Raw genomic sequence first — 22,330 nt, 5'->3', positions numbered from 1 at the left:
TTGGAAAGTTAGCTAACCTTGTGAACTTCATTTTCACCCTCGCAAAATGAAACTGATAAGATCTACCTGTTCATGTTCTTGTGAGAATTAAAGCGTGTAACTCACTTGACATATGATGCTAATGTTTCCTGTTGCTCCTCAAGTCTAACTGTAATGTTATGATCTTTAATATAATGCTTAAATATAGCATCAGCCGTAGGCAGGGTTATTGACATTTTTGTAGTTATATATTTTATTGTTTTTAATGATATTATCAGTTTGTAAGTAAACATAAGAGTAATGTTAGTAACATTCCCTTTGAATATCCCTTTTAATAATGCAACACATTCTGTTGCCCAAGCTGTCATCATCATCATCTGTTGAGGATCTATGCTTGTTCTGTGTTGGGTCATTGAAATTCAGTATTTCTATGACTCTTCACAATAACTATGAACCCCTTATTTTATAGAAGCAGAAACTGAGGTTTAGAGAGTTCCAGAGAACTTGGGTCACATAGCTGGGACTTTAGCCAGAATACCCAACTCCAGAGTACCTGCTGTTTCCAAATGCGGTGACAAAACATTTTAAAATGGGAGTAAATTTATTGTTGATGATTTCTCAACCTTAAGTGAAAGATTAGCTTCATAGCTTACTTGTTTCTACCCTTAGTTATAATCACTGATGAGTTACTGGCCTGTGGAATGACACAGGGCTTAGAGAGCATCTACTTTAGCTCAAGAATTTTATAGAAGAAACTAGAGACCAGAGACATTGGGTGCTGCTCAACAACAGGACATGAACTGTAAGTCCAGAATTGACCACCCACCCCTTGGGTTCATGCTGGCCTGTGAGGGTGGTGGGACTGACAGTAGGTCACAGGATTAACCTACTTAAGAGGATATTCTGGGAACCTGGCACACATACACTGACTCTTCCATGAAACTCAGTGAACATTCTTCTCTCTTCAGTCCTCTCAATCAATGACTTTTCTCAAGATGGTGTTTGGCTCTAGTATCTCAAAAATAGGCTAAACACTGGGAGTGTGGAATGTGTCACTCTCACTAACCCACTGTGGGCCAGATCCCCTGAAGTGCTGCTTGTGAAACCAAAGTGCTCACCCCCAGCCTGAAGGAGCTTCTGCTTCTGTTCCGGTTGTCCCCAGTAAGTCCACAAATCACCACGGTCCCTGAGGCCAGTCACACATAGGAGTCACCTCATGGCAGGCAGGACTTCCTCCTCTTGCAACTATTATCTTCCAAGAAATCCAGAGCTTGCTGTGGGCTGAGAGGAAAGGAGAGAATTAAACGCATTTATCATAGCCTGTTGTCCTACAGTAGGGTGAATATGCATCCCATGTTGCCAGTGTCTGGCTGACAAAGCCCTCTTTCTATAGCCGAAAATGTTTCATACCACAGCAAGGCTACATGGCAGCCTTGACCACCGAAACCCCAGAAAGGAGCAGCTGGAGTAAAACAACCACATTTCACTACTGCCAATTCTGGGCTAGAGCTGGAATCTCAGACTTAGGGTTCTTCTCCCAAGTGGGTAAAAGTCCGCCTAACATGCAACATTGTGGTCTACCTCATTCACCGGCTTCTTATAGGTTTATCCCTGGGTCCTGTGGCAAGGTCCTTCTGCCGTAGTGCTCCACTGTCACTGGTGCACCTGCTCCAAGATACCTTGTACTCCACCATGCTCCTCCATCATATCTTCACCTCTTTCCATATAGAGAAGCATCCTTGTTTTACTGCATTGACAATGAGAATCTGCTGACATGCAAGTCTGAGGCTCTCTGATATTTTTTACATAAGACTGTTTGGTCACCAAATAGGATGGACCCAGCCAGTGAGCAGAGAGTGCAGCCCCCTAATTTTACTAGATGATGAAGACACAGGGGCAGAAAGTAAAGGCACGGCTGGTGTCCTGGGGGCAGCTAATTGGTCACTGTTGAGAAAAAGTTACTAGGGCAACCCTTATATTTATCTTCTCATTATTTATGGCGACACTGATTCCCAGATGTCCACACTGTTCTCTGCCAAGAGTTTTCAAGAAAACTATATGACAATTTCCCAAGGGTTTCTAAAATCCCAAGCTGAATGTTGCTACTAATTTGAGGTACAAGTCCAGACTACAATTTTCTACATGTGGTATATGCCAGAGCATAGTTGTTAAAAGAACAGATTTTATGAGTAAGAGCTTGTTTACACCCTGGCTTTCATCAGTCTTTTGGGAAGATACTGGTGAAGTCCACCTTTCTTGGTCAACCATTCTTCATGCTTCTACCAATGTTATGATTCTTTTCATTGCATATTTTCATCTAAAAGGTATTTTAATTTTGTTCCACAATATCCTTGAAAAGGAAAGCACACACTTCTTCCTCTTCAGGGAAGAAAAGGAATACTTAGTGGTTTCTATAAAATCTCTAACCTGGCAGGACCCTCTCTCTTTGAAAGTATCTGAGAAGTGGATCCTCAGATTCTTTCTAGATGGAATAGAGGAAGAGATGTGAGCCTTAGGGTGGAGAAGCTGTATCCATAGCAACCATTGGCTTGAAAAACTGCTTCCTCTCCTCGGTACCTCAGCTAGGCTGCAGTGGCAGGAGTGATCCATTTTTCCGTGGCCTTGGCTTCCCATTGAAATACAAAGAAGTGGACTACACTCCCAAGTGTATTTGCAGGCAACCCTGGGACATATGGTAGCTGTATGGAAATTTGTTCTGCTTGAATCTTCCTTCATAAGTATTGGTCATATTGTAAAGGTCAAGGCAAATATTACAGAAACTTTCACAAGTTTCATGTGGGTTCCACCTTTCCACTAATAGACAAAATCATTTTTATAACATCTCTCCATCAACACACTTTGCTTTCAATCCAGGCCAAACCTGGGTTCCATGGTAATATTCTCAGTTGGAAGTTAGGAAAAATAAAGAATATGGGAGATGAGTTACAGAAGCTGGAGCAAAGTGAGACTATACATTTTAATGCTCAGATAAAGGATCCTTTGCATGGGATATTAATTTTATTCAGTGCCAGATTCATGGTGCAGAAATACCTTACACCTGGGGAGCACCAATGCCAACATGACAGTGGGAGGGTGGGAGGAGAGAGTCTCCATGTGGTTTGATGGAAAGGTTTAGAAAGGGGACACTCAAAGAAATGAGCTGAAGTAATTACACTTTGTATCTAGCATAAGGGGTGGTGAACTGACACCTACAAATATTTCAAATTGTTCCATTTTTCTGGATAGTGCCTTCATGGCTCTCCAATACCAATATTTCTTCATGTTTTTTGATGTAGTCTCAATGCAATATTTTTGCCTTTTTTTACCTTGCCTCAGCAACATTTCTAGAAAGAAATTGCTATGGCCTATGTCAAAGAGGTAACTGCCTGTATTCTCCTCTAGGATTTAATGGTTTCCTGTCCCACGTTTAGATCATTCATCCATTTTGAATTTATCTTTTTGTATAGTGAAAGAAGGCGGTGCAGTTTCATCCTTTCGCATGTTGCTGTCCAGTTTTCCCAGACACCATTTGTTGAAGAGACTGTCTTTTTTCCATTGGATATTCTTTCCTGCTTTGCCAAAGATTAATTGACCACGTAGTTGTGGCTCAGTTCTGCATTTTCTATTCTGTTCCATTGATCTATGTGTCTATTTTTGCTCTATTACCATATTGTTTTGATTACTACAACTTTGTAATATAACCTGAAATCCAGAATCATGATGCCCCCATCTTTACTTTTCCTTTTCAAGGTTGCTGTGGCTATTGTGGTTCCATACAAATTTTAGGATTGTTTGTACTAGCTCTGTGAAAAATACTGTTGGTAATTTCATATGGATTACATTAAATGTGTAGATTCCTATAGGTAATATAGACATTTTAACAATATTTGTTCTTCCAATCCATGAGCATGAATGTCTTTCCATTTCTCTGTGTCCTTTCAGTTTTCTTCATCAGTGTTTTATAGTTTTCAGAGTACAGGTCTTTCACTTCTTTGGTTGGTTTATTCTTCAGTATCTTATTGCTTTTGTTGCATTGGTAATGGAATTGATTTCTTAATTTCTCTTTCTCCTGCTTCATTATTGGTGTCTAGATATGCCACAGATTTCTATACGTTGATTTTGTATCCTGCAATGTTACTGAATTTGTAAGTCAGTTCTAACAATTTTTTGGTGGTGTCTTATAGGTTTTCTCTATAGAGTATCATGTCACCTGCAAATAGTGAAACTTTGTCTTCTTCTTTGCCAATATGGGGGCCATTATTTCTTTTTGTTGCCTGATTGCTGAGGCTAGGGTTTCCAGTACAACGTTAAAGAACAGCAGTGAAAGAGGACATCGCTGTCTTATTCTTGATCATAGAGGAAAAGCTCTCAGTTTTTCCCCATTGAGGTTCATATTAGCTGTGGGTTTTTCATATTTGGCCTTTAAAATGCTGACGTATGTTCCCTCTTACCCTACTTTGTTGAGGGTTTTTATTATGAATGGATGTTGTACTTTGTCAAATGCTTTTTCTGCATCTATTGAGAGGATCGGATGGTTCTTATCCTTTCTTTTATTAATATTGTATATCACATTGATTGATTTGCAAATATTGAACCACCCTTGCAGCCCCAGAATAAATCCCACTTGATTGTGGTAAATCATTCTTTTAATGTATTGTTGGATTCAATTTGCTATTATTTTATTTAGAATTTTTGTTTTGTTTTAAATATAATTTATTATCAAATTGGCTCACATACAACACCCAGTGTTCATCCCAACAAGTGCCCTCCTCAATGTCCATCACCCATTTTCCCCTTTCCCCCCACACCCATCAACCCTCAGTTTGTTCTCCGTATTTAAAAGTCTCTTATGGTTTGCCTCCCTCCCTCTCTGTTTGTAACTATTTTTCCCCCTACCCTTCCCCCATGGTCTTCTGTTAAGTTTCTCAAGATCCACATATGAGTGAAAACATATGATATCTGTCTTTCATTATTTAGAATTTTTGAATCCACGTTCATCAGGGACATTGGCCTGTATTTCTCCTTTGTAGTGGAATTGTTGTCTGGGTTTGGTGTCAAGATAATGCTGGCCTGATAGAATGAGTTTGGAAGTTTTCCTTCTATTTCTATTTTTGGAACAGTTTGAGAAGAATAGGTGTTAATTCTTCCTTAAAAGTTTGTTAAAATTCACCCGTGAAGCCATCTGGCCCTCGACTTTTTTTGTTGGGAGACTTTTTTTTATAACTGATTCAAATTCTTTGCTGGTTATCAGTCTGTTCAAGTTTTCTATTTCTGCCTGCTTCAGTTTGGGGTGTTTATATGTTTCTAAAAATTTATCAATATCTTCCAGATTGTCCAATTTATTGGAATATAATTTTTTGTAATATTGTCTTCTTTTTTGTTGTTCTAAAAAATGTGATTTATTTTATTTTTAAATGTTTATTTATTTTCAGAGAAAGTGCATGTTCATGAGCAGGGGAGGGGCAGAGGAAGAGAGAGAATCCCAAGCAGGCTTCACACTGTCAGTGCACAACCTGATGTAGGGCTCTATCTCATGAACCATGAGATCATGATCTGAGCCAAAATCAAGTGTTGGACGTTTGACTGAGCCACTCAGGCACTCCCATAATATTCTCTTCTGGATGTTTATATTTCTGTGGTGTTGGTTTTTATTTCTCCTCTCTCATGTGTGATTTTATTTATTTGGGTACTTTCTCTTTTCTTTTTGATAAGTCTGGCTGAAGGTTTATCAGTTGTACTAATTTTTTCAGGGAACCAGCTCCTAGTTTCACTGATGTGTTCTACTCTTTTTGGGTGCTTTTCTATATCATTTACTTCTCCTGTAATCTTTATCTCCCTGCTTTTGCTGGCTTTAGGTTTCATTTGTTGTTCTTTTTCTAGTTCCTTTAGGTGTAAGATTTGGTTGTTTATTTGAGATTTTTCTTGACTCTTGAGGTAGGCCTGTATTGCCATATAATTTCCTCTTGGAATTGCTTTTGCTGCATCCCAAAAGTTTTGGACCACTGTGCTTTCATTTTAATTTGTTTCCATATATACTTTTTAAATTTCTTTTCAAATTTCCTGGTTGACCCATTCATTCTTTAGTAGCATGTTCTTGAACCCCCATGTATTTGTGGGGTTTCCAAACTTTTTCTTGTGGTTGACTCCAAGTTTTGTAGTATTGTGCTCAGAAAAAAAATGCGTGGTATGATTTCAAACTTTCTGTGTTTGTTGAAGTCTGATTTGCTACCACTGTGTGATCTATTCTGGAGAAAGTCCCATTTGCACCTAGTCTCTTTGTATTTGTTGAGGCCTTATTTGTGACCTAATATGTGATGGATTCTGGAGACTATCCCATTTGCACCGAAAAGAATGTGTATTCTGCTGTTGTAGGATGGAATGTTGTGAATATTTCTAAGTCCATCTGGTCAGTGTATCATTCAGAGCCATTTTTTCCTTGTTTATTTTCTGTTTAGATGATCTGTACATTGATGTAAGGGTGGTGTTAAAGCCCCTTACTATTACTGTATTATTACCAATGAGTTATTTTATGGTTGTTATTGTTTTATATATTTGGGTGTCTCCATGTTGGGTGCATGAATAGTTACAACTTTTATATCTCATTGTTGGATTGTCCCCTTTGTTATGATATGGTGCCCTTTTTCATCTCTTGCTAGTCTTTGTTTTAAAGTCTATTTTGTCGATATAAGTATTGCTACTCAGGCTTTCCTTTGATTTATATGCATGATAAATGGTTCTCCATCCCCTCACTTTCAATATGCAGGTGCCTTTAAGTCTAAAATGAGTCTCTTCTAGGCAGCATATAGGTGGGTCTTGCTTTTTTGATCCATTCTGACTCCCTATGTCTTTTGGTTAGAGAATTTAGTCCAATACAGAGTAATTATTGATAGATATGTATTTAGTGACATTTTATTACTTGATTTGTCATTGCTGTTGGAGATTCTTTCTCGTCTTTGTCACTTTTGGTGTTTCTTTTTATTTTTAATTTTTTTTTAACGTTTATTTATTTTTGAGACAGAGAGAGACAAAGCATGAACGGGGGAGGGTCAGAGAGAGGGAGACACAGAATCCGAAACAGGCTCCAGGCTCTGAGCTGTCAGCACAGAGCCCGACGCGGGGCTCGAACTCACAGACCGCGAGATCATGACCTGAGCCGAAGTCGGCCGCTTAACCGACTGAGCCACCCAGGCGCCCCACTTTTGGTGTTTCTTTACACTCAAAGAGTCCCCTTTAATATTCCTTGCAGGGCTGGTTTAGTGGCCACGAACTCCTTTAGTTTTTGTTTGTCTTAGAAACTCTTCATCTTTCTATTCTGAATGATAGCCTTACTGGATAAAGCATTCTTGACTGCATATTTTTCCCATGCAGTACTATAAATACATTATGCCACTCCCTTCCAGTTGCCAAGTTTCTATTGAGAAATCTACAGCTAGCCTTATGAGTCTTCCCTTGTAAGTTAAGGACTTCTTTTGTCTTGCTGCTTTTAGGATTTTTTTTAATTGCTGTATTTTGCAAATTTAACCACAATACATCTTGGTGTTGGCCTACTTTTGTTTATTTTGATGGGAACTTTTTGTGCCTCCTGGATTTGGATATCTGTTTCTTTCCCTAGATTAGGGAGATATTCAGCTATTATTTCCTCAATTTTCTGCCCCCTTTCTCTCTCTTCTTCTTCTGGGACTCCTATAATATGAATGTTATTGTGTTTGATGAAGTTGCTGAGTTCCCTAAGTCTATTCTCATATTCTATAATTTTTTACTTCTCTATTTTGTTCAGCTTATTTTCCATTATTTTGTCTTCTATATCACTAACTCATTCCTCTGTTTCTTCCAGCATACTGTTCATTGCATCAAGCCTGTTTCCAATCTCAGGTTTTGCATTATTCATTTCTGACTGGTTCTTTTTTAACAGTGTGAATTTAAGGTGGTGGGCAAGTGAATCTAATTAGTGTAAAGGGTGGATTGAAGAAGACACTGCTAGGCCCCACCCATATTACCTTGGATTCAACTTGACAGGCAGCCTATAGGTTGTTTACTATAAATTCCTGCAAACTCTGTCAGTGCACTATTTTTGGCCCTGGGAGCACATTTTTCTGTGCATAAGACAAGCCAGAAGGGCTAGCAAAAGAACACTCCCACAAGCAATCCTCAATGGATGATGGGTGCAGAATTGTTATATACACACCCCATCTTCTTTTCTTCTGGGTTTGAATAATTCATAAGAATGTATTATACTGCACACAGAATTCCACAGTGAGATTGGGCTCCAATTTCCCAGAAGGGTAACTGGCTTGGTAATACACAATTCTTTTTACTATAGCACTTTCCCTCCTCCCTACTGGTCATTCATAGAATAAACTCTCCAGTAAACTACTTGTCTTCAAATTCTTGCTTCTGGGTCTGCTTCTGGAGTAACTCAAACCAAAACATTGAATTTTTTTCAACTCCCTAGTTTATTTCTCCTGAAATTGACACCTTCTCTGCAAATTGTATACCTACTAATACTAAGAAGTTTCCTCTGTGAATCAATCCTTCAATTTTCATGGGCTGTCATATGAGAAACATCTTTGACAAAGTAATACTTTTCATTCTAAAATAACTGATTTCAAGGAGTTAATTAAGGACTTTCTGTTCCACGAGGTGAAATAACCCTTTCCCCCCCAGGTCTTCCCTCTTTAAATTAGATACCCTGGACATAACACAACAAAGAATGACAGAAAGATTCTGAAAAATAGAAAGAAGATAGTAGATGGCCTAGGGACCTTGGGACTTGAGGAATGATATGGCAGTCGTTTCCCTGGGTTTCTTTATTGCCTTTCTTTTTTTTTTAATTTTTTATATTAAATATAATTTATTGTCAAATTGGTCTCCATACAACACCCACTGCTCATCCCAACAGGTGCCCTCCTCAATGACCATCACCCACTTTCCCCTCTCCCCCACCCTCCATCAACACTCAGTTTGTTCTCAGTATTTAAGAGTCTCTTATGGTTTTCCTCCTTCCCTCTCTGTAACTTTTCCCCTGTCCCCTCCTCTGTAGTCTTCTGTTAAGTTTCTCAGGATCCACATACTGAGATACCTCATTGCCTTTCATATATCCCAGACAGGGTGCTTCAGAAGCCTCCAACTCAGAACCGACAGATTCTTTTAAATAGTTAAAACAAAAAAAACAAAAAAAACTTTTCCCCCTAACCCAAACTTGGAGAAGAATGCCCTAATAACGGAATTTTTATCAATACTAACCCTACTCCATCCAAATACCAACAGAAAAACCATACCTTCTTCTAGTGGCTTCATCTGAGTCAAGCAAGGAGTATCTTCCCTGCTCATTCATGATAAAAAACAAAAATAAACTCATAATAAGCTAGGAGTACAGGGTAACTACCTCAACTTAATAAACAGCATCTACAAAAATACCTAGAGGTTCATCCCCTACACTAGTCTGGTTCATGAGGTCAGGCTGTGAAAATTGGAAGAGGTGGCTATTTTATCTAATGCACAGAAACCAAAAGCAGATAATTCTCAGGAGTTCCCTGCCTTTAGATTAGGTTCAGAAATTATCTTCTTCTTTGGAGAAAGGAGGGACATAGACACAACAGTCCTTGGAAGACCATAACCCCCAGGACAGTTTATAATCAGACAATTCCCAGACATAAAAATCTAAATCACTCAACATTCTTTGATAGTCTAAAGTTCTTCCTAATCAGAATATGCCTTAAATATAAGGAATTCTCAAATCAAGCAGGAAAGGAATATACACAATCAAATCAGACACAGTAAAAATCAAATGCACACCATGTACATGTCGTGTCAGATGTGACAGGTACTACTTCCCATTAGGGCCAATTGTCTTCAGTGGGGAGGGAGCCACCTACTCCAAGAAGCTACAAACACCATAACTGACCCAATTTTAATCCATTTTTTAATTATCAATGCATTCATTTTCCTTTTAAACTTTCCTAATTATGAGTTCTGTTAGTTTGCTGCATAAAATGTTGACCATAATTTAGCTTAACCTGAAAGATGGTGGCAGCTCCCACACCTAAAATCACATTGGGAGAAAATATCTCTTACATGTGGGGAGAGAATCTGGTAGTGGGATCACCTATTTTTCAGTAACCTACTGGGACCAAGGCTTGGCAATATCAATTACAGGGGGAAAAGTTGAACAAATTAAAAAGTTTTGCCTTTTATTTATGTTTCAAGAAAGAATTAAAGACAATTTTATTGGTTACATTTGATACACTAGAAGATGACAATGTCAAAGTCCCTAACCACCTCTAGGTTACCCTGAGCTACTTATGCCTCTAAAACCAATTGACCCAAAGAAAGAACCAGCCTACTGCTGGTTCATTTACATAAAAGATACAATTAATGAAATACCATTAATTTTCATTAGGCTATTATATGACTTTATGTAATTTTCAGAAACAATTTGTTTCTAAAATTTCAAACCATGAATACATAAAATGGTAATGTTTTCTATGTTTTCTTAGGTATCAGAAAACTCAAGCATAAGACTGTACCAGCAATTATTATTATTATTATTATTTTATTGACAACTTTTTAAATTCTTAGCTTAAAAAAATTATATTTTATGATTTATGTATACTAGGTTCTCCACAGAGAACCTAGTTGTTTGAATTGAATTCATAAAAGACCACTGAGTAGAAAATCAAGATATCCTTCAGCATAATATAGAGAACTAAGATGAATTTTCAAATAGTGAAAAGTATTGCATTGCAAAGTAAGATAGTACCCATCTAGATGAAATTAGCATAGGCTAGATCACTATATGTAGAGATTCTATAGGAAAGATTTCTGCAATAATGGGAAATTGAACTAGAAGACCAAGAAGATCCACTTACCCTCCAAAGCTCTGTTTCTGCAACCTCACCCTGGACAGAGCATCCCTCAGAGCCTGGTGGACCTGCTTGTTCCGCAGAGTATAGATGACAGGGTTCAACAGTGGGGTCACCACTGTGTTCACAAGGGCAGCCTCCCTGTTGGAGTCCAGCCTATTTGTTTGCTTTGGTTTCACGTATATAAAGACACAGCTGCCATACATCAGAGAGAGGACGATGAGGTGAGAGGAGCAGGTGGAGAAAGCTTTCTGTCGCTCCTTGGCTGATGGGAGTCGCACAATTGTGACTACTATATTGCTGTATGCAATGATGGTTAAAATGAGAGATATCAGAATGACAAGCAGAGCAAGGAAGAAGACATATATTTCAACAGACCCAGTGTCAGAACAAGAGAGATGAATCAGGGAGCCGAGGTCACAAAAGAAATGAGAGATGACATTGGGGCCACAGAAGGATAACTGAGAAACCTTGAGCACCAGACCAGTGATCAAGATGAAGGACAAAGCATTGAAGAAGAAAGCCAGAAAGAAACTAACCCTCAGGTTCATGATGGCCGGGTAGTGCAGAGGTTTGCAAATGGCCAGGTATCGATCCAAGGACATCACAGCCATCAGGAAAAAAATTATTGACCCAAAAAACAGAAAAGAAAAGGCTTGTGTGAGACAAGAAGTAAAGGAAATTGTTTGCCTTCCTGAAAGAAAGATGGACAGCAGTTTAGGAATAACTGTGGTAATAAAACAGCATTCAGAGAAGGAGAAAGTGCTGAGTAAAATATACATTGGTGTCTGGAGGCGATGGTCAACCCAAGTGATAATGATGATCACCATATTTCCTGTGATAGAGGCCAGATATGCCAGCAGATGCATCAGGAAGAAGATGTTCCCCAGGTACTGGATGGCAGGAAACCCTTCCAGAATGAATTCTTGGATTGTTGTCTCATTCCTCACCTCCATGTTTATCTCCATTTCTCTGTCATCAACTCTGTTGGATCTGTTAAACAGACAACACTATCATCAAGTGATTCCTATCATCAAAGAATAAAAAATTTAAATCATGGCCACTATTAAAAAAATTACTACTACTTGCAGCTACAACTCTGAATGAGGGCTTATTTTGTATCATTTAAATGCTGTATTATAAAAGATTTTGAACTTTTTCTATTATTAAATTGTAAAAATTGAAGGCTTATTGTTTATTTTTGAAAATAAATTTTAATGTGCAACTTTACTTTTTTGGAAAATATTTTTTTAATATTTTATTTATTTTTAAGACAGAGAGAGACAGAGCATGAGTGGGGATAGGGCAGAGAGAGATGGAGACACAGAATCTGAAGCAGGATCCAGGCTCTGAGCTATCACCACAGAGCCCAACATGGGGCTCGAACTCAAACTGTGAGATCATGACCTGAGCCGAAGTCGGATGCTCAACCGACTGATCCACCCAGGCGCCCCGGAAAATATTTTTAATAAGTCCATAAGGTAAAGAATGCAAATTGAAAATTATTGTTTACACATAATGTATAAAACCAACAGATAACAATGAAGATTATCATCCCACAAAGAATATTTTTATGGGGTCACAGTTTTAATTTCTATACTTCAGGTATAATATGCAATATATGAAGCTCTCCTATGTACTGACTTCAGTCCTCTGGAAATAGAAACTGTGGGCGGGGGGGGGGGGCACCTGGGTGGCTCAGTCGGTTTAGCATCCAATTCTTGATCTGGGTTCAGTTCACAATCTCACAGTTCATAAGTTCCAGCCCCACATCAGGTTCTGCACTGATGGTGTGGAGCCTGCTTGGGATTCTGTCTCTCTTTATCTCTGCCCCTCCCCCACTTGTGCACACTCTATAAATACATACATGAAAGAAAGAAAGAAAGAAAGAAAGAAAGAAAGAAAGAAAGAAAGAAAGAAAGAGAAAGAAAGAAAGAAAGAAAGAAAGAAAAGAAAAGAAAAGAAAAGAAAAGAAAAGAAAAGAAAAGAAAAGAAAAGAAAAAGAAATTGGCAAGGAGATCATTTTCCTATTAGCATGTTCCAAACCAGTTATTTTCCTGACATGAAGTTGGTTCAGCCTGAGTTCTTTACCCAAGACCTTAAGAGTAAGCAAGAGAGTGTTATGCTAAGTGAAATAAGTCCTACAGAGGAAGACAGATACCGTATGTTTTCACTCTTATGTGGATCCTGAGAAACTTAACAGAAGACCATGGGGGAGAGGAAGGGAAAAATAAAGTTAGAGAGGGTGGGAGGCAAACCATAAGAGACTCTTAAAAACTGAGAATAAACTGAGGGTTGATGGGGGGTGGGAGGGAGGGAAAGTGGGTGATAGGCATTGAGGAGGGCACCTGTTGGGATGAGCACTGGGTGTAGTATGGAAACCAATTTGACAATAAATTTCATATTCAAAAAAAGAGTAAGGAGGAAACCTAGTTTATCACAATATCTCATAACTACCCAGTCTTTGGGTTTAAGAGAAACCATGTCTAAATGTTGGGGGCTAGAGGCATGGTTACATGACTTGGTTGTTCAGAATCAATGAATAAACATTTAATGGGTGAGTCAGTTTCCTTCTCACTCTACCCACCTGAGAGAAAAATTCTTCCTTCTGCTCTTAGTCATAAATTACCCTTCAATATTGTTTTCTGGGAATATTTTTGTTACACCAGAAGATTTTGGTGTGATGGAATTACACCTGTATCCCCTTTGCAATCACTAGAGGAACATTGTTTTGTTTTGCTTTGTTTTGTTAATGCCAGTGTGTACCTAGAAGCCAGATGAATTGATATGTAATCTTTGGGGAACGAATCTGGGCATCCATTGGAAATCAGTGCTCTAGTGAGTAAGTCACCATAATTAAATTGTACTTTACTTAATTCTTTGATTTAGCTAAACCTATTACAGTAACTATGCATGACCCACAATACAAACTTAAACATAACAAGTCTCTGCTTTAAATATGTGACCTGTTAGGTTGCAAGTATCCTCATAGTCAAGTACTCACCAAGAAGCAGCTTACAGGAAACAGTTTCTTTGACAATATGCTTCTCTTTTCTTCCGACAGCCAGGAATTTTCTCCTAGGCTAATGGAACGCAGTGTGGGGAAGAACACTCTTAAATGAGACGTACTTTTCCTTGAACTATTGAAGAAATCAATAAATGCCTTATGTCTTAAATTAATAGGAAATGATTAAGGCTGATTTTTTTTTCATGGAAGACAGAGATTTCTAAACTCTGGAGGATTAACAGTCATAGTTTTCCCCTATAGCAACTGGACTGATAAATCCTAGATCAAGACAATAGAAAGTATCGCAAATATGCACCAGAATTTGCTGATGCAACCATTTAAAATTCCTGAACATATTTATATCCAGTCTATGGCATACGATGACCCAGTCCATCATAAACATCAAATTTGGTCAGTTATGCATCCATAGCACAAGAAAGTCAGGAAGAAGAGATAACAAAGGTCACTTTCCTTTGGACTCGTTAGTCACTTTCCCATCAACCAGTTGCTCCCCACCTTTCAGAGTAGCTGAGGATCATTGCAGTCATAAATGAGAATACATTCAAATGCCCTGATGATATATTTACTACAGGATTATTTACCATCCCCAATGAGACACACAGGGTCCAAAAGGACAAACCTCTGGAACACTGAGAATTCATTTAGAGGAGTATGAAAAAAGGAAGCAGGAACTAAAATCATAAGAGTCCCAGAGGACATTTAATTGTCCATATTTGGAAATGAGAAATTTCAGCAGAAATATAACATAATTGCCATTTCACTGCATATGGTAACATACAACTGTCATTATCAATAGCCCACACAATTCTTTGTACAAGTCTTCAAAGGTATATTTTCCATGAGTGGTCTAGAATGGTAAAATTTACAAAATCCCGAATTGCGTATGTCAAGAAAGACAAGCTTAAATTTTTACAATTGTCTTTGCTTGTTTCCCTTTTTAACTTGGTATTTTATTGAATGAGGTATAATTTACATTCTGTAAAATGAACAAGTTTTAATTGTACAGGTTGATAATTTTCTAAGTATATAAATAGCCATGTAACCGCTGTTCAAATCAAACTATAAAACAGTGCCCTCCTTAATACCATCACCCATTTAGCCCATCCCCTGTCCACCTCCCCTCCAGCAACCCTCAGTTTGATCTCTATAATTAAGAGTCATTCTTATGGTTTGCCTCTCTTTTTTCTCTCTCCATATGTTCATCTGTTTTGTTTCTTAATTTCACATATGAGTGAGATCATATGATATTTGTCTTTCTCTGACATATTTCACTTAGCATAATACACACTGGCTTCATCCACATAACTGCAAATGGCAAGGTTTCATTCTTTTTTACGGCTAATATTCCACTGTATATATATATACCGTATCTTCTTTATCTGTTCATCAGTCTATGGACATGTGGGCTTTTTCCATAATTTGGCCACTGTTGATAATGATGCTATAAACATCAGGGTGCAGGTATCCCTTTGGATAAATATTTTTGTATCATTTGGGTAAATACCTAGTAGTGCAATTTCCATGTACACATGAAAATAATGTGTATCTTCAGGTGCTAAATATAACAATCTACAATTATCAATTAAGTGCACTTAGTTGATAGTCATGCAAATCTCTATGTGTACTGATTTTTTTGTCTGTTTGTTGTATTAATTACTGAAATAATGATGTTAAAACCTCTATATTTGTGGATCTTTTTACTTTAGTTCTTCCAACTTTTCTTTCATGAATTTTAAGCTCTATCATTATGTGAATATACATATAAAATTATGTCTTCCTGGTGATTTCATTTATCATTATAAATGTACCTCTTAATCTCTGAAAATACACTGTGAAGTCTATTTTTTTAATACATATTACTATGGTCACACAAGCTTTCTTTTGCTTGATGTTTCTTGGAATTTCTTACTGTATATATTTAAACGTTATTCTTATAACCAGCACATGGTAAGGTCTTCCTTTTTACCCAATGTAGTTCTCTCTCTCTCTCTCTCTCTCTCTCTCTCTCTGTCCCCTTTTTTAATTGGAGTGCTTAGTCCATTTACATGTAATGTCATTATTATAAGGTTAGATATAACTCTACCATCTTTTTATTTTTGAGAGAGAGAGAGAGGGGGGAGAGGGGTGGAGGGAGAGGGAGAGACAGAATCTTAAGCAGGCTCCACACCCAGCATTGAGCCTGATGCAGGGCTTGGTCTCATGACCATGAGATCATGACCTGAGACAAAATCAAGAGTCACTTAACTGGCTAAGCCACCCAGGTACCCTAACTACCATCTTGATGTTTCCTTTTATTTGTCCCCTGCTATATATTTCACATTCTTCTTTCCTATTTTCTTTTGAATTAACCATGCATTTTCAATATTGCATTACAATCAGCTCTATTATCTTTTAAACAGCTTTAAGTGATCATTGATATAAATGGACATATTTAAAGTGTATAATTTGATACATTTTGGCATGTTATTTTTTTTAATGTTTTGGGTTTTTATTCAAATTCCAGTTAGTTAACATATAGTGTAATATTAGTTTCAGGAGTAGAAATTAGTGATTCATCACATACATACAACACCCAGTGCTCATCACAACAGTGCTCTCCTTAATCTCCATCACCCATTTAGCCCATTCCCCACCTATAACAACCCTCAGTTTGTTCTCTGTAGTTAAGAGTCTCTTTTATGGTTTGCCTAAGAAAGCCATATTGTTTTAAGGGCTTGGTGATGGGTTTTGAGCTCAGTCAGGGTAATGAAATGCTTTATCACTGGAACAAATTGTACATCTACCGTGGATCATTTGGGATTGTCTTCTTTTCTGGATGGGTCATAATGGGGATTGTTTTTCTCAAACTGTGTGTGGTCTGGGTAAGCCTCCTTCATAAGCTTCACAAATTCTGTGATATTTGGCTCTTTGCAGTTGCTATGGTAGGTTTCTCCCCCCAGCTTCATGGCTTGAAGGAAGTTCCAGGCCTGTCCTGGTAGTTTTGAAACACCATCCCAGTATGCTGTCTGCTTGGACTGTGCTTTAAGATGCTCAGTACTTAAGTTTACAGCTACACCTTTCTCTGGTTGGCTGTCTGGCTCTGACTTTCATCAGCCAGTAACTGTTTAGATACCTCTCACATTTTTTAAGGGCTGATCTTCCTAGGGTTGAAGTTACCTACTTTAGCTGATGTCTCTGCTAGTTTCTTCATCTTAATATGTTTCCATGCTGGCCTCTTATTGTCTGGCCCAGCAGGCTCAGCAGCCCAGCCAGCCTTTTCCAGGGACTTGGCATGGCATTTTCACATGTTTAAATACTGATGAAATCACCACCATAATGAATATAATGAAGATATACATCAATCCAAGTTTCCTACTGCCCCATTGTGATAATTCCATTTTATCTCTTCTGTTGGCTTCTTAGCTATAACTTTTTACTTTTATTTCAGTGGTTGCTTTCGTGTTTACAGTATACATCTTTAACTTATCATTACCTACCTCCAAGTGATAGTTTTACCACTTCACATATAAGAAACTTATAATAGTATACTTCTATTTCTACCCCCTCAGCTTTTATGATATTATTGTCATATATTTTCCTTCCACGTATGTTATGAACTCCACACTGCATTGTTACTATTTTTGTGGAGTCTATTATCTTTCAGACATTTAAATAATTAAAATAAATACCTTAAATACCTACCATATAGTTACTATTTCCAGTGCTCTTCATTCTTTTTCATAGCTCTGCATATTTTCATCTGGTGTAATTTTCTTTCTCTTGGAAGGACTGACTTTATCAGTTATTATTCTGTAGGCTTGCTAGTGATTAATCCTTTTATCTTTTGTAAGCCTTCATTTTTGACAGTTTTACAGGTATCAAATTCTAGGTCGGCAGATTTTTATTCACAGTCCTTCAAAAGTGCCTGTATCACTGAATTCTCATTTACTTCTTTCCAAAGAGAATTTTATGTCATCTTTATCTTTGTTCCTCAGTATGAAACATGTAATTTTTCCTTTTGGCTGTTTTTAAGATTTTCTCTTTATCTCTGGTTTTGAGCAATGTTTTATGCATTTTGGTGTGGATTTTTTCATGTTTCTAGTGCTTGGGTTTTGCTTAGACCTTTGGTTCTGTTCTCAGAAAATTTGTAAAATTTTGGCCATCGTGTCCTTAAATCTTTTTTTGTCATCCCTCTCCACATACAAACTTCTGTTTCAGAAATCGAATTATATGCTTGTTGGATTGCCTGAATTTGTCCCATATTTCACTGATGCTCTTATCATTTTAGTTGGATTATTTTTTCTTTGTGTGTGTGTTTTTAAGTTTCTATATCTTCGAATATGCTAATTTTTCATCTGGCATGTCTAATATTCTACTCATCTCATCTATTAAAACTATTCAGTAAAATTTTGAATCAAAAAAGTGCAATTTTCTTTTTTAAAGCCATTTTATTCAATTATGATTAACATACAGAAAGCTGTGCACATTTTCTTTATTCATTCATCCATCAATGGATACTTATGTCATTTCTATATCTTGGCTATAATAAATAACGCTGCAGGGAACATGGGAGTGCAGATATCTCCTCAATATCTTCATTTCGACTCCTTTGGAGATATATCCAGAAGTAGTATCATTGGATTATACAGTAGTTTTCTTATATATTTTTAAATTTTCAACCATTTTTTATTCAAGTATAATTATCATGCAGTGTTATATTCATTTCAAGTGTACAATATAGTGATTCAACAATTCTATACATAACTCAGTGCTCATCATGAAAGTGTACTCTTAATTCCCTTCATTTATTTCACCCATTCCCCCCCGCTCCCCGCCCCCACCCTGCCACCTCCTGTCCAGCAATCACCAGTTTGTTCTCTATTTAAGAGTCTGGTTTTTTGTCTCTCTTTTTTGTTCACTTATTTCTTAAATTCCACATAGAAGTTAATTATATGGTATCTGTCTTTCTCTGAATGACTCATTTTGCTTAGCACAATATCCCCTAAATCATCCATGTTGTTGCAAATGGCAATATTTCATTTTTTTTTGCCTGTGCATTATTCCATTGTGTGTGTTTGTGTGTGTGTGTGTGTGTGTGTGTGTGTATGCACCAAAGCTTCTTTATCCACTTATCTATGGATGGACACTTAGGTAGCTTCCTGAGGAACTTCCATATTATTTTCCACAGTGATTGCACCAGTTTAAATTCTCATCAACAGTGTCCAAAGTTCCCCTTTCTCCACATCCTCACCAATACTTCTTTTCCTTTCACTTTTTTATGATAGCCATTCTAACCTAGCTTAGGTGTGAGATAATATCTCATTGTGATTTTTGATTTGTATTTCTCTGATGATTAATGATGTTGAACATCTTTTCATATACCTATTGGCTATTTAAATGTCTTCTTTGGAAAAAATGTTTATTCAGGTCCTTTGCCAATTACTTTATTTGAGTTGTGTTTTTTTAATCATTGATTTGTATGAGTTCTTTATATATTTTGAATTAGCTGCATGTGGCCCCAGATTTGGCCTTGACTCCTGTCACTAGCCTGCACCACTGGGCTCACCTTCAGCTAGGCCCCCAAGCTGCATGCTACAGCCCACCTGCCATCACCAGCCTCCACCGACATGTGCATTCCTATGGGGAGACCTTTCTGCCAATAACTGTACTGTTAATTGGCCATTCTGGGAAAAATCATTGACAATGTGATGCTTTGAGCAAAGGGAATATACCAAATGTCATAAAAAGAGATAAGCCTACACAAAAAAATACTTGGAAATTTTTATATGTGCAAAGGGTGAACAAAAATGTGTTGAGTAGTCTATTCTTCAAATTCATTAGTAATTGTATGCCAGAAATCTTCATAACACAGTCAATTATTATGCCTGAAACCACAGAATAATGTGGTCAGAGCAAAGCATGATAGCCAACTATGCCAAGCAAACACCAGCTCAAGGACTTTTCTTACTGTGTCTTGTGTCCAAATCTATCCTTTCCTACCAAAATCTTGAATAACTAAATTATAGTTGTAATTCTTCATTAAAATATCTCATCACTTGCACAGCATAGGAAACCATCAACAAAACCAAAAGGTAACCTACTGAATGAGAGAAGATATTTGCGTATGACATATCCAATGAGGGGATAATATCCAAAATATATTTAAAAACTTAACACCCAAAAAAGCCCCAAAAATAATCTGATTTTAAAATGGGCAGAGGACCTGCACTGACATTTTCCCAAAGAAGACATACACATGGCCAAAAAACACATTAAAGATGTCATGCGTGAACTTAACACTAAACAAAATTAAAACAAACAAAAACATCTCATCATTTTCTCTTTTCTACGCTCAAGTTGTATTTCTATTACAGTGTGTCTTTGTGTCATGTTTGGTATCAGCCGTGTCATTTCACACTAGTACTAATAATGGACAGCCAGAGATTATCACATCAAAGCTCTCATTTCACAAATAAAGATACTTGCTTATAGATTTACTTAGAAAGACTCTACAGTCACAATCAGACTCCTTTCCACCTTTGGTTAGATTCCCCTCAATTCCTTTTCTGTAGTAGGGAAACAATCTTAACCACTCAATTCCTTGTTCCAGAAATCATAATGCTTCTCTCTCTCTGGTACTCCATCCTAGGGTCTTTAGTACTGAAATCAGTACTAGCAGATGAGCATAACCAAAGGAAACTTTCAATTTCAATTAGAGACATTTATGTATCTTCATTATAGCGTAAACTAGAATTGTAAAGATTTATATTCTATTTATATACAGACAATGCACAATTGAAAACAATTGCATTGAGTCATTTCAAGTAATGCTATTAATATCATGACGGTTATGTACATGTGTCCTTCAAAAATCAATATAGTGACCATGTTACATCTATCCTTGAACCAACTTGATATTCTTAATTCTTGTGAATTTCATTTTCCATCCCTATGTACTTACCACAAGTAGATACATGAAACCACACCTTCTCAACTTTGAGATTTCACATGCATCAAACAGAATCATGGATATGAGACTCCTCATTAAAATTTGTTGAATCCTATCGAGTTAAAACTCGTGAACAGAAGATCACAGAGCAGGAAGATAATTTCATTTCAATATGAACAAGAATGTTAGAGCTTTCAAGTAGTGGATTACATTGGATTATAAGATAAATTGGCCCTTATTCTAAGAATAAACGAGCAGAAACTTTAAAAACACAGTTGCAAGACTATGTAAGAGATTCCAGAAATAGGATGGAGATTGCATTAGATGGAGAAGAGGCATTCTCCCTCTGACAGTCTATGGTTCTATTTCTGCAATCTAACCCTGGACAGAGCATCCCTCAGAGCCTGATGGACCTGCTTGTTCCGCAGAGTGTAGATGACAGGGTTCAGCAGCGGAGTCACCACCGTGTTCACAAGGGCAGCCTCCCTGTTAGAGTCCAGCCTGTTTGTTTGCTTTGGTTTCACGTATATAAAGACACAGCTGCCATACATCAGAGAGAGGACAATGAGGTGAGAGGAGCAGGTGGAGAAAGCTTTCTGTCGCTCCTTGGCTGACGGAAGTCGCACAACTGTGACTACTATGTTGCTGTATGCAATGATGGTTACGATAAGGGATGTCAAAAGGATAAACAAAGCAAGGATAAAGGCCAACATTTCAGTAGATCTGGTGTCAGAACAAGAGAGATGAATCAGTGGCCCAAAATCACAAAAGAAGTGAGGGATGACATGGGAGCCACAGAAGGATGACTGGGAAAGCATTATAATTGGAACCACCATGAGGACAAATCCCAAAGATAAGCAGGCAGTGACCAGAAGGAAACACATCCTTGGGTTCATGATGGTTGAGTAATACAGAGGTTTGCAAATGGCCAGGTACCTATCTAGGGATAATACCGCCATAAGGAAGAAAACAGTTGTTCCCAGGAAAAGAAAGACAAAGGCTTGTGTGAAGCAAGCCACAAAAGAAATTGATTGCCTCCCTGACAGAAAGATGGCCAACAATTTAGGAATAACAGTGGTTACAAAACAGCATTCAAAAAAGGAGAAACTGCGGAGGAAGAAGTACATGGGTGTCTGGAGGCGATGGTCAGTCCAGGTAATGGTGATTATGAGTGTATTTCCCATGATGGAGGCCAGGTATGCCAGCAGATGTACCAGGAAGAGAACCTTTCCAAGGTTCTGGACAGCCGGAAAGCCCTCCAGAGTGAATTCCTGAACTTCTGTCCAGTTTCGTGTATCCCCTATCACTGACTTTTCCATTTCTTCAACTCTCTGAGCTATTTTGTAGAATATCATGACTGAAGAATTAAGAACTTTGGGAAACATATAAAACAGAGTCACCAAATGGATGAAGGGCAGTGGGAGATACAGGCTTCCAGTTATGGAATGAATAAGTCACAGGGATGAAAGGTATAACATAGGGAATACAGTCAATGATATTGCGATAGTGTTGTATGATGACAGAGGGTAGTTA

At 37.6% G+C, this 22,330-nt stretch overlaps 2 protein-coding genes and 1 pseudogene across 2 annotated transcripts; all 3 read right to left on the bottom strand.

The window, feature by feature from the left end:
• Positions 1-1,193: 1,193 nt before the first annotated feature.
• Positions 1,194-11,809, bottom strand: LOC122202672 (olfactory receptor 6C74-like). Its single transcript, XM_042909117.1, has 2 exons — positions 10,848-11,809; positions 1,194-1,260 (listed from the first exon to the last, which is right to left on the bottom strand). Exons 1-2 carry the CDS (start codon positions 11,807-11,809, stop codon positions 1,194-1,196), a joined length of 1,029 nt encoding a protein of 342 aa, XP_042765051.1.
• A 4,747-nt stretch (positions 11,810-16,556) lies between these two features.
• On the bottom strand, positions 16,557-17,142 carry LOC122201817 (annotated as a pseudogene).
• A 4,017-nt stretch (positions 17,143-21,159) lies between these two features.
• LOC122202543 (olfactory receptor 6C74-like) lies at positions 21,160-22,191 on the bottom strand. The gene has a single exon (XM_042908972.1). It carries the CDS (start codon positions 22,180-22,182, stop codon positions 21,160-21,162), a length of 1,023 nt encoding a protein of 340 aa, XP_042764906.1. The 5' UTR covers positions 22,183-22,191.
• Between the last annotated feature and the right edge of the window lie 139 nt (positions 22,192-22,330).

The sequence above is a fragment of the Panthera leo genome, chromosome D2 (assembly GCF_018350215.1).
Source record: "Panthera leo isolate Ple1 chromosome D2, P.leo_Ple1_pat1.1, whole genome shotgun sequence".
NCBI lineage: Eukaryota > Metazoa > Chordata > Mammalia > Carnivora > Felidae > Panthera > Panthera leo.
Note: the sequence above shows the minus strand (reverse complement) of the source record. Positions and strands in the feature narration are given on the sequence as shown.

Coding starts and splice junctions, on each gene's coding strand:
- LOC122202672 (XM_042909117.1), bottom strand. CDS start 11,809: ATGGAGATAAACATGGAGGTGAGGAATGAGACAACAATCCAAGAATTC. Junction 1,261..10,847: donor CAGAAACAGAGCTTTGGAGG/GTAAGTGGATCT, acceptor CTTTCCTCTCAG/CCCACAGCAAGCTCTGGATT.
- LOC122202543 (XM_042908972.1), bottom strand. CDS start 22,182: ATGTTTCCCAAAGTTCTTAATTCTTCAGTCATGATATTCTACAAAATA.